The sequence below is a fragment of the Elephas maximus genome, chromosome 18 (assembly GCF_024166365.1).
Source record: "Elephas maximus indicus isolate mEleMax1 chromosome 18, mEleMax1 primary haplotype, whole genome shotgun sequence".
In the NCBI taxonomy this organism is placed as follows: domain Eukaryota; kingdom Metazoa; phylum Chordata; class Mammalia; order Proboscidea; family Elephantidae; genus Elephas; species Elephas maximus.
Window position 1 is genome coordinate 71,093,554 of NC_064836.1, and position 12,189 is coordinate 71,105,742.

Here is a 12,189-nt window from a genome sequence, read left to right on the forward strand (position 1 = left end):
TGGAATTGTTTAAAATTTAATTTTTACAGATTTGAGATCATCCAGTTTATCAACTCCTTATGCCCCTTTTGCTCACATGATTTCCTCATCTTTCAATTTCCTTGACATAGTTATTCTAAAACTATGGGTGGTGCGTGGGGGTGGGGGGTAAAGATCATACCTTTGTTCGAATATTCAAATATGCTTGATTAAAAATCTTCGATAACTTACGTGATGATTTTCCCTCCTAAAATTCTTTGAATATAGTCATGTGAGCAGCAGTGACAGAGTGGGCAAGCCTTACCGTGGTGTGAAGCCTGTTTTCAGCATTGGGGATGAAGAAGAGTATGACACAGGTAGAGTAATGCACTTACCTACAGACTGCTCTCCTTATTCACCATGAGTGATAACAGAGATCCTTCTGAAACTAGCCTCAAAACTGCATTAAAAAAGATTACAGCAAGATTATGTAGAGGAGAATGAGAGAGTCTGTGGCTTCCTACTAGAAGTTTGGTTTTAGACATACTAAGTTTGTGATGCCCTGGTAGCACAGTGGTTAAGAGCTCTGCTGCTAACCAAAAAGGTCAGCAATTCGAATCTACCAGCTGCTCCTTGGAAACCCTGTGGGGCAGTGGGACAGTTCTACTCTGTCCTGTAGGGTCACTATGAGTCGAAATCAACTCAACAGCAATGGGTTTTTTGGTTTTTATTAGAAATCCATAGGTCCCTGGGTGGCGAAAACAGTCTGCACTCGACTCTTAACCAAAACGTTGGTGCTTGAACCCACCTCATGGTTCCATGGAAGAAAGACCTGGCAATCTGCTTCCATAAGGTTACACTCAAGAAAACCCTATGGAGCTCAGTTCTACTCTGTAACACATGGGGTCACTATGAGTTGGAATCAACTTGACATCAGTGGGTTTGGTTTTCTGGTTTATTAGAAAGCAAAGCAGATATATTGAGCAGGCGGTGGCTTTGGGGATCTTCAGTTGAGGAGAGAGGTGGTAATTTGGAAGCTATCAGTGCAGAAATAGTATTTAAAACCATGGGATTGGATTTAAATCTCGATTACCCATAGAGGGGCATAAGATTTGTGGGTCTGAAGTCCTGGGACTTACAAAACTGAGACCACTGAAAAAAGCCTTTTGAAGCTGGAGGCAGTATCCTAAACGGCCGTGAGACGGAGATGCTGTGCCAGGACAGTTTATTCTCCTCTGTGTAGTTCTCTTTTTTTTTTTTTTTTTAAATAATGTATTACTTTGGTTCATAATCCTACTGCCCAAGTTTCTCTGAATGATTAATTAATCATAGTAATATTGGTTTAATATATATATTTTAGAAGAAAGTCAAGCAGTACATAAATGTACAAAATGAGAAAAAAATCTCCCACATCTCACCTTGCTTTTTCCACTCAGTAACAAATGTTGCATATTTTCTATTTCAGCCCATTCTCTATCATATGACTATACCGTAATGTATTTAGCCAGTCTCCTTCCAACCGACACTGGTGGCTTTCCAGCTTTTTTCTGTTGCAAATGGCAATGGGTATTTCTATACATGTATCTTGAGAAACTTTCCAAGTATGTCCATGCAATAAATTCTTAGCAGTCAGATTGCTAGATGAGAGGGTATCACATTTGGTGTTTTAATACATTATAAAATCACCTTCCAGAAAACTTGTGTTGATGTCATTGTGCTATTTCCAATTCTTTTTCTTTCTTTTCCTCTCTGTTGGCATCTTCCTGTTAGCTATCAGTTTGTCTCTTCTTGACTATCTCCTCGACTCCTTATGTTGTGTTACCCATTTCCCTTATCCTTTTATGTATACATTTCAAACTGTTAACAAAGGGAAGAGGAGAATGGATGAATAAAATGGAAAAATGCACGGTAGTGAAAATGAGAGAACTGTATATAGTTATGTGTAGCAAAATGGATAAATCTCACAAACATAATGTTGAGCCTTAGCAGAAGAATACAAATGAGTAATCTACTATTTACGTAATTTTTTAAATGCAAAACAAAACTATATTATTAGATGTATTCATATATGTTTAAAGTATATGGAACTGGTAGCACCAGACAGGTAGTCACTGCTCCTTGGTGGGAGAGGGAGGGGCACGTGACTGGGAGACTTATATGAGAGCTTCATTTTTATTTCTTAAGCTGGGGGGTAGCTGCATGGGATTTCCTTTTTATCTCTATATTTTGAAGTATTTATTAAAAAGCAAAGAACATTTATAATCATTAATTCTAGGAACTGTAATTGTTCTTTCTTAAATTAGGAACAAAAAATTAGAATGTTTTGTATTTCTGTCAAGGAAAAAAATTAAACAGCTAAATTGAGTTTTATTTATTTATCTCAGGATTGATTTGTTTTTTTCCCTTTCATTCAGAAACTAGTGATAGAAAAAGAGCTCTACCGTCTATAGGTGCTTATTATTGGACAATTTATCCATTTCTCTGTAGACTAACCACAGATCATATTTATGCTATATGTGTTGAAAAAGCTAAAATTCCCCCAAAACAGTTTAATTTTTAAAAAATTTATTCTCAGTATTTTCACCTTTCTTCTTATACATAATGATGTTTCATTGTAGTATTAGTATCTGTGGCAAAAGGATATGGTAGCAGAATTAGAATCCATTGTTTTTTTCCAGCCAGTACATTCAGAATACTACTGGTATGTTTTTCAGGATGTTAAGAAAGTATCATTGTAAAAGTTGGTTATATGAGAAACTATTCACTTTTAAAACTCTAAATTCTTTATAGATGAAATTGACAGTTCTTCAATGTCAGATGATGATAGAAAAGAGGTTGTGAACATTCAGACTTGGATAAACAAGCCAGACATCAAGCATCATTTTCCTTGTAAAGAAGTGAAAGAAAATGGACATATGTTTCCTAGGTACTTTTAAAAAATATTTTCTTCAGAAATGAAGCTAAACATGGGTTAGTTAATAGTATAAAACTGAACTGACTGCAGAAGAAATTTTAAAGTAGTAATTTCCTTCTATCAACGTGTATCATATGTCTTATTTTTTTTTAAATATTTCTTGTGTATTTTTTATTTTGAAATTTTTTTTTACCACCCAAAATTTGAAGAAACATGCTTTGAACACCTTTACGAGCCTCTCCTATTTTCACCAGCTATTAGCATCTTTTCATTCTCACCCCATTTCTCTATTTATGCATGTGTATACATACACTAGTTTTTTTTTTTTATACATACACACACATACACATAGCCTTCCCATTTGTCCAGCTGTTCAAAAGAAGGTTATAGTATGACACTTCACCCCTAAATTCTTCAGCATAAAGCACCCAAGAATAAGAGCATTCCCCTGCACAACCCCACTATCATTACCACACATTTCCAAATTAATTTTTTAGTTACCATTGAACATGCAGATCATACTCAAATATCCCAGAGTGTCCTCAAAGTCTCTTTTGTGGCCTTCATTTTTTCTTCCTGATTTCAGGACCCAGTCAAGGGTCAAACATTGCATTTGTCTGCTGTATCTCTTTAGTCTCACCCAGTCTGAGACAGTACTGCCCTCCCTTTTTTCTTCACAATGAATGAATCCTCAGTCCAGGCCAGTTGTACTGTAGAAAGTCCCACATTCTGAGATCTATCACTATATTAAAAGTAAGCTAAGACACAAGAGGATGATAATAACCCTATGCCTATTTTGCCTTCAGAATCCAGTTATAGGCTATTTTAAAATATGTAAGGAAGCCCAACTATTACCTAGTGATCTTTGATATTAGGTATATGCATGGTGTGTTGCATCCTAGTATATGCCTGACTGTAGCATCCTAGCATTTATATGATTTTACACAATTTACATCATTTTTATTTAGCATGGCTTCTAGTAGCATTTTTATACAGCCTATCAAACATATATTCTTTGACCTGAAGTATTATTAAGTAAATACTGCATATTTATTTTAGATGATAAATTTAGCCTTTTTTATAATGTAAGAGGGAAAAAGACATGGAGAAGGCATGTATTATTTTTGTCTATAAATATAGATAATACTGTTAAAAATCTGAAAGATAACTTTAAAAATCTATTAATGATTTTTATAATATATTGAATTTTTTATTATGGAATGTTACATCTTTGCTTTTAAACAATTGCAGCATTTGTCTTTGTTAATAAAACACTAATTTTGTATACAGTTAAAGGGCAATTACAAGCTTTTATTATGGAGCTTTTTTTTAATTGAAAAAAATCATCTAGAGTTGAACTTTTTTTATAATTGAGGTTGTTGAAAACAGCAGCTCTTTTGGATTTCATGTCTTTAAAGTTTTTTGTTTTTAATGCTTTTTTTTTTCCTCTCAAGTCATCTCTTAGTTACTGCAACACATATGTACTGTTTAAGGGAGATTCTTTCACGGAAAGGATTGGCTTATATACAGTCTCGACAAGCATTAAATTCTGTAGTTAAAATTACGTCCAAAAAAAAACATCCTGAGCTAATTACCTTCAAGTACGGAAACAGCAGTGCTTCAGGGATAGAAATCTTGGCAATTGAAAGGTAAGATATTTTTTAGGATGATATCATCTGAGTTACGGCAATTTATTATTAAACATAGTTTATTTCTTTGGGGAAATGGATGGTGGAATAGGACGCTTGAACCATTTTTATTAATATTCTTTGCTGTCTTTTTCTCCCAAATCCTTATTCATATGTCATTTAGCCATTAGTATATGTTCTTAGTGGGTACCATAGCTCATTCCATAAAACTTTTTGTCAAAAGTGTCCTTAGGAATAATTTATCCCAATGCTGTACTGAGTACTGGTTGCCGAGATAAAATGCTTGTCTCAGAATGTAAGTTAATGTTTTTTGTTGTTTTTTTAATCCCTCATCAAAAAAATTCTTGCTTTGAAAACTATCAGTGAACTAAACAGGGTGCTAAGTGATGTGTAGAGTCCTCCTTACCTCATTGTGGACCAGTAACAATGAGTGACGTGCAGAGTCCTCCTTACCTCATTGTGGACCAGTAACAAACAGCTCACAGACTGGCACGGGGGACGTGGACCATCTTATAGATAAAAATGTGAAGCCCAGAGAGGTTGAGTGACTTTGCAGACAATCACATCTAGCTGGTGACAGAACCCAGACTAGAGATAGCCCCTCTGACTCCTGATCCGTGGTTCGTTCCACCTTGCTTTATTTCAGGTTGTTCTCCTCGTTGAGACTTGTGATTACAGTTCTTCTTAACCCTAGAACTTTTATTTATCTACAGGAATGTCTGCATAAATAATAAGCTTAAGATAATCTCTGAGCACTTTTAAGATTTAAAATAATTGAAATGAAAAATTAATTCAACTTTTTACCTTATACTGACAACTAGGCAGCAGAAGTCATAAATCTACACTGTTACGTGTACCTCATTTCTCATTAAAAGACAGTATCTTTTAAAAATATAAAAACTGCTTTATTTATTAACAGTAAAAACGATATATTCACATTGCAAAAGCATTTCAATAGTAAAGGAAAATATAAAGAAATCACTGAAATCCCAGCCTGTTGACACTTTGATGAATAGCTTTTCATGCATATGTGTACATACGTTAAGAACTAGATAATGTGATAGATGCTTTTTTTGTGTTCTGGTATTTTTAAAAAGAGATTACTGTAGTGTGACAGTATTACTATTTTAATAAATATAAACTTACAACTTCTGTAGTAGATATTTTTCTGTTGTTTGGCTAGTCTCTGGCTTAACCAGTCTGCTGTTGATAAGCATTTAGGTTATTTTCCGTTTTTCACTTTTATTAACATTTTTTTAATGGACCTGCTTTTAGCACATATATACACACTTGCCCAATTTATCTTTCCAGGATAAATTTGCAGAAGTAGATGCGGTAGGCCAGAAGGTACACGCATTTTAACATCTGCTTGTAAATTATTCCTGATCAAAGCATATTGGACTTAGGACTCTCCCATGAATGGTAGTAAATGAGAATTATGTTTTAAAGCTTTTTCCATGAATTTTAGCTGAAGAAATCAAGGATTATTACACACACACACGTATATTTGCATATATCAGCACTTTATTTTAATCCAAACTTTTGGAAGGTAGTCATAATCATTGTAGATAAATTAGCTAGACTTGCCCCTCTTATTCTTAGATAACAGCTCTCTGTATCCACTTAACATTTGTAACACAGGTGATTTATACAGTGGAAATTTTTGTTACGTTTCATAGAAAATGTTACACACACCCATTCTTCGCTTACCAACGTGGTTAGGTTCCAGAGACCAGGTCATTATGCGAAAATCGGCATCGCGTGAAAATAGAGGATGACCAAATTAGATCACAAAATGGAAGATGACTGCATGTAACTGCCAGATTACATCATTACGTAACTGCCATATTACCTCATTATGTAACTGCCGTATCACATTACGTAACCGCTGTATCATATTACCCAACTGCCAAACCATGGAGAATCATGGCCCAGCCGAGTTGACATATAGCCTTAACTGTCACAGCCAGCGTACTTCGCCTGGCCTCTCAGCATGTGTTGCTGCCAGACATGTGTGGTTAATGTACAGAATAGTCAGGTGGTAGAGTTTTTACTATTGTCTACAATCCACAATGTCAGGTAAGGAGATAATAAAGGAGCAGTAGGTGTATATACATTCATACTTTTATGCTTCTGGAAAAGAAAATGGGTATTAGTGTGTGAGGTTGATAATTTGAAATGATTACCGTGGTGGTGAAGTGGTTAAGAGCTCAGGCTGCTAACCGAAAGCTTGGTAGTTCAAATCCACCAGCCACTCCCTGGAAACCTTATGGGGCAGTTCTGCTTTGTCCTGTAGGGTCGCTATGAGTCGGAATCGATTCAACGGCAAACCGCCACCACCACCACATATTTAGTTCTTTTTCATCTTTCAGACCCTGTATTATTTTATTTAATGCACATAACCCCTCTGTAAACTTGGGATAACTATACCTGTTTTATACATAGGAATCTGTGACTTATCAAAATTAAATTACTTGCTCAAGATCAAACTAGTAAGTGTCGGGAGTTGTCATTGTCTTTAGGATTAAATATCATCAAACATGACATTTTAACTGTTAAAGTTATGTTTATCTTGTGGTTTAGTATCTAGCCATGTGTGTACATGTTTAATGGTTCACAGAATTTTAGCTCTGCTAAAAATCACATACATGAAAAATCACATAGTCTTAAAATCTAGGTTGTCTCGTTCAAAATATATTTCTGAGTATATTTTGAGATATAAGGTAGTAGGGGGAATATAGGCTTTGTGGCTATTGTAAGTCAAGGAAAGATTCCCATCTCAGCTTGAGTCCTAAAGGGAAAGTTAAACTTGGCCTGGATTGCAAGTAATTCTGTGTTCCTGGAGATAAGGCAGCTTAGGTTGGGGAAAGGACAAGATAGAAAAATAAATGCCCTCATATACCCAAATTACCAGTGTGTACTTCGTCCTGAAGGTAGTAAGGGGCTTAACAGAAAGTGATCTGATCAGAGTACGTTTGAGAACAATCAACCCAGCTGCACTGAAAGATGGATTGGAGAGGAGCAAGACAACCAACCCTTTAGTGGGCTGTAGCAGTAGGGAAAGGAGCCCTAGTGACACAGCGGTTAAGCACTTGGCTATTAATTGAAAGATTGGTGGTTCAAACCCACCCAGCACCTCTGTGGGAGAAAGACCTGGAAATCTGCTCTTATAAAGATTACAGCCTAGAAAATCCTATGGGGTAGATCTAACTCTGTCACATGGGGTCATTGTGAGTTGGACTCGACAGCACACAATAGCAGCAGTTGGGAGGAGTCCTTGGGTGGTGCAAACAGTTTATATGCCAGGCTGCTAAACAAAAGGTTGGAGGTTCGAGTCCATCCAGGGGCACTTCAGGAGAAATGTCTGGTGATCCACTTCTGAAAAATTAGTCATTGAAAACCCTGAGGAGCACAGTTCTACTCTGGCACACGTGAGGTTGCCAAGGGTTGGAATTAGTCACTGAAAACCCTGTGGAGCACAGTTCTACTCTGGCACACGTGAGGTTGCCAAGAGTTGGAATCGACTTGATGGCAGCTCGTTGTCATCATCAGATACACAGAAAAGAGCTGAACAGCTGCTTGTTCAGGTACTGTTTCTGGTGTATTTCATCATCACAGGGGCTTTAATAGCGGTATGGTGAGAAGATAGTGATATTATAAATAGAAATAGGAAATGTGAACAATATGAAATTATTGTATATTATAAAGTAAATTTAGTATTTTAGATAAAATATTTAAAAGCTCACTGAGAACCTTAGAGTAGGTTATTAAAACCAAAATCCTCTGGTGGGGTCAGAAGAGTATGTCCTATTTGGGTCATTTTATTTGTCTCCTGAACATCAGGCTTGATACCAATAATAAACATTTTGAACGAAAATGAGAGATCAATCTTTCAGTGACCTGAGCAGGAATTTTCTCTGCTCCCAGTTTTGCTTTAAAAGAAAAAAGATTTAATCTGAATTTTTAATCATAGGAGTTTTATAAGGACTTTATATTACTTTAAAAGTACACTATTAATATGTGTGTATGTATGTGTGTGTATATATTCCCTCCCCCCTCCACAGGTATTTGATCCCAAATGCAGGGGATGCTACCAAAGCCATAAAACAACAGATCATGAAAGTTTTGGATGCTTTGGAAAGTTAATATAAAAGAAGATCATTTAAAAAGAAATGAAGGCAGCCAAGAGAAACATGGACATCTTTTCCTGACTGAATACTAACCGGAGGCCTTTCACGTGCTCTTGGGGGTGCTTGACTAACAGGTTTAAGAAAGTGTAAATTACTGTAATCAATCTCTGGACAGCTAAACATTTTTTTGAAATTTTCTTTTGCATTTTTGGTTTTGTAAAATGATTTACTGTAGAGGTCAGTTACTAAGTGAGTCTGAAGTAACTGACCCATGCCCTCATGGATCAGGGGCTCAGAAGGCGGTTCTGTTCTGAAGAGCTGTTTTACTGGGACATGCATCACTTTCAGGCTTAAAAACAACCATACGGAGGTACTTGCAGTGTCTTCACTGAAAATTCGAGATAGAATTAGATGAAGAGACCCCCTTATTGTTTAGTTTTACCCACTGAGCAATATCAGAAATGAAAAAGTACTACATAGGTTAATAATTACTCTCACTGTTTCTTTTCTTAGAAAGAGTGAAATCTTTTTAATGAAATAGATGAAAATTCCAGCTAACTCCGAAATGCAGTTCAGCTAGTGAAATGTTGAAACATGAGTTTCTAAATCACTCTTGCACCGTTAGCTAATAATTTGAACACAGTGCTTCAGAAATACTAAACCTGACCTTAATGGTTTCTAAGGAGCAGGTAAAAAGCTTTATAATAGGTAGGCATTTTAAAACTAAAATTAACACTTTAGGGACAGAATTATATCTGTAAAATATCATTGGTCTTTATTACAAGTGGAATATTTGGTTTAGGATGTTTGAGAACAAGTGTTGAGCACACATTTATCCTCACTGAGATCATGGGTTGTGGCCACACTGACTTTCACTTCAATAAAGCCAAATAATCAGACAGCTTTATACACTATAGTTGTTTTTATCACTTAAAGAAATTTATCTTCTTTTGCTTTTGTCATCTCTCATTAAAGTCTGAGTGGTTGAAAATATTTTTCTTCTTTTAATGTGACTGAACTGAAAAGTGACCTGCTTTATTTTGCAGCTTTCTCAATTTAATTTATTGGGGTGCGTATTAGACACATTTGGTGAGAAATCCGGGAATGCATCTGGGGCCATGTAATGACTTTTTGTAAAATCTATTTGGGAAATAGCAGATCCACACAGCCTGTCACACCCTGAATGTGATGGGTTATCTCTGAGGGTTGACAGGAGAAAGATTTAGATGCATCCTGCTAACAGTTATTTTAATTTACTTAACGCAAATCAAGCAAATAAAAAGCAACATGATTCAAGAAATTTTATTCTAACACCTAAGTAAAAACAATTTGAGTGGTTGAAGACATTTGCATGAAATTGCACCTGGTGGGATTCTTGTTATTTACAGCTCTCCCCTACAACTGTTGTATCGCATCTTTTCCTTTCTTAGCGCCCCCTTTAGAAATATCCTGAGGTCTGGTTTTTCACCCACTTCAGCCATAGAACTTTTTTCAAAATATTAATGTAAAGATGTTTGTGTTACTGTTTGTAAATTAAAATTGTAAATAAACAAGTACAGTTTGCTCAAAACTTTGTTCTTAATGAAAACGTCTCTCTGTCCCTTTACCCCCTCCCCATTTGTGGATGCCACAAACATCGGAAAATTGAAGGTTATCATTTTAGTAGAATTTTAAATGTTCCTGTTCCAGGTTTGTAAGCATTAGATTCCTGTTTCTGTTCATCCAGAAGGAGGAGGAAGGAGTAGTTTAAAATTAATGACATTAAATTCCAAATGTAAGTTAATTACTACCTTCAACTACTTAAACTCTCTGAACTTTAGTTTCCTCCTCTGAAATAACACGTCAATATTTAGTGAGAATGTTTCACTGGATGTATTACGCACTCATGCACTGGCCTACTGAACACAGCTACATTCGCTCTGAAATGCCCACGTCACATGGACTCTCAAGGGTTACAGAGGGGCCAGTAGTATGAGGCTGGCATTATTTTCTGTTTTCAGAATGAGAAGACAGGCTCAGAGAGGTTGGCTGTAATCTTTACGGAGCAGATCACCAGGCCTTTTTTTCATGGTGCCTCTGGATGGATTTGAACCACCAACCTTTCAATTTGTAGCCAAGGACAAACCATTTCCACAACCCAGAGGCTTAAATGTCCCTAGTTATTCCCCAAATGTTCTTATAGTATTATGTTTTAAACCAGGATCCATTTCAGTATAAGCTATTCCAGAGCATTAGGGAAGATAGCAGGCTTTTAAGTTCATTTTATTATTTTTGATACCAAACCCAAAAGCAAAAATCCTAAAGTGGACTATTCAGAAACCAGATTTCAGCATATTAGAGGACTGATTTGTGGTCGAGGGTTGGAATCCGCAGTATCCATATTCCTTTCCCCCATTATGGAGTCACTCACGTCCCACTGGCACTTTGCACGCCTAAGACAACCAGGATAATTCCATCCCCTTTGTTACAGTGGCTTGTTCAGAGAGCATAGCCAACCAGCCTGTGGTATTACCCAGCCCAGCGGGGTTCTTCTGCAGAGAAATCAGCAGATTCTACAAAACAAGGGATTTTTCAGCAGTGGTGTCACTAGGGGGGGCTGGGGCGATCTGCCTCCACCGGGTGATACTGTTAAAAGGGGGCGACACCAAAATGACTGTCTAAAAATATCCCTATAGTTAGTTATAACAAAACAGTTTTCGTAAGCCCAGCTGACACGTGTCAGTACACCTACAAGGCTAGAACTCTGTGCTAACACTTTTCAAACCTCCTAATGTGCTCCTGGCAGCGGTCATTACCCAGTTAAAATTATGCTCAGAACCACTTAGTTTTGTTGCACACGTTACAAGCACGTGCTGTTTTCGTTGCTGCTGATCTTTTTATAATCACCGATTTTGCCAAATTATCTGATTTAGCTATAATTAGTATTTGTGAACCTATATCAATAGCTTTTTTGAGAATGAAATAGTAATTAAAGGGAAAAAAAAGTGATAGATGGGAATTGGTGGACACATTGGAGTAACAGTCACATTAACTGGTTGTCTGTGTAGGGATATGAATATTATCCAATCAGTGACAGCATTGTACTTCAGTTGAAATGTTCTTTTTGATGATGAATGCGATGCCATTCCTCTTTTGTCATTGCCGGCATAGTAGGCCATATGATTGTCCAATTCAAAATGGTCAGTGCCTAGAATAGTAAGTAAAATGTTGCTGAAGATCATTCAAAAGCCGCTGCAGCAGTGTATCGACAGGCAACTGCCAGAAATTCGAGCCAGATTCAGAGGGGGCTGTGGGACAAGGGATGTCATTGTGATGTCAGGTGGATCTTGGCTTAAAGCAGGGAATACCAGAATATGTTTACTTACGTTTTAGCGATAACTGTGCAAAGGCATTCAACTGTGGATTATAACAAATTATAGATAACATTGTGAAGAATGGGAATGCCAAAACAATCGTGCTCCTGAGGAACCTGTACATAGATCAAGAGGCGGTTGTTCGCGCAGAACACGGGATACGTGGTTTAAGAAGAGGACTTGAA

General features: G+C 36.7%; 1 protein-coding gene across 2 annotated transcripts in view; it reads left to right on the top strand.

The window, feature by feature from the left end:
* Positions 1-9,491, top strand: part of TBC1D23 (TBC1 domain family member 23) — a 60,944-nt gene extending 51,453 nt beyond the window's left edge. For both annotated transcript variants that reach the window (XM_049857855.1, XM_049857856.1), the window contains 4 exons: positions 247-335; positions 2,749-2,884; positions 4,327-4,521; positions 8,586-9,491. In XM_049857855.1, the coding sequence (XP_049713812.1) occupies positions 247-335; positions 2,749-2,884; positions 4,327-4,521; positions 8,586-8,667 (502 nt within the window). In that variant the 3' untranslated portion in view covers positions 8,668-9,491. The remainder of the gene's footprint in view (positions 1-246; positions 336-2,748; positions 2,885-4,326; positions 4,522-8,585) is intronic.
* The last annotated feature ends 2,698 nt before the right edge of the window (positions 9,492-12,189 follow it).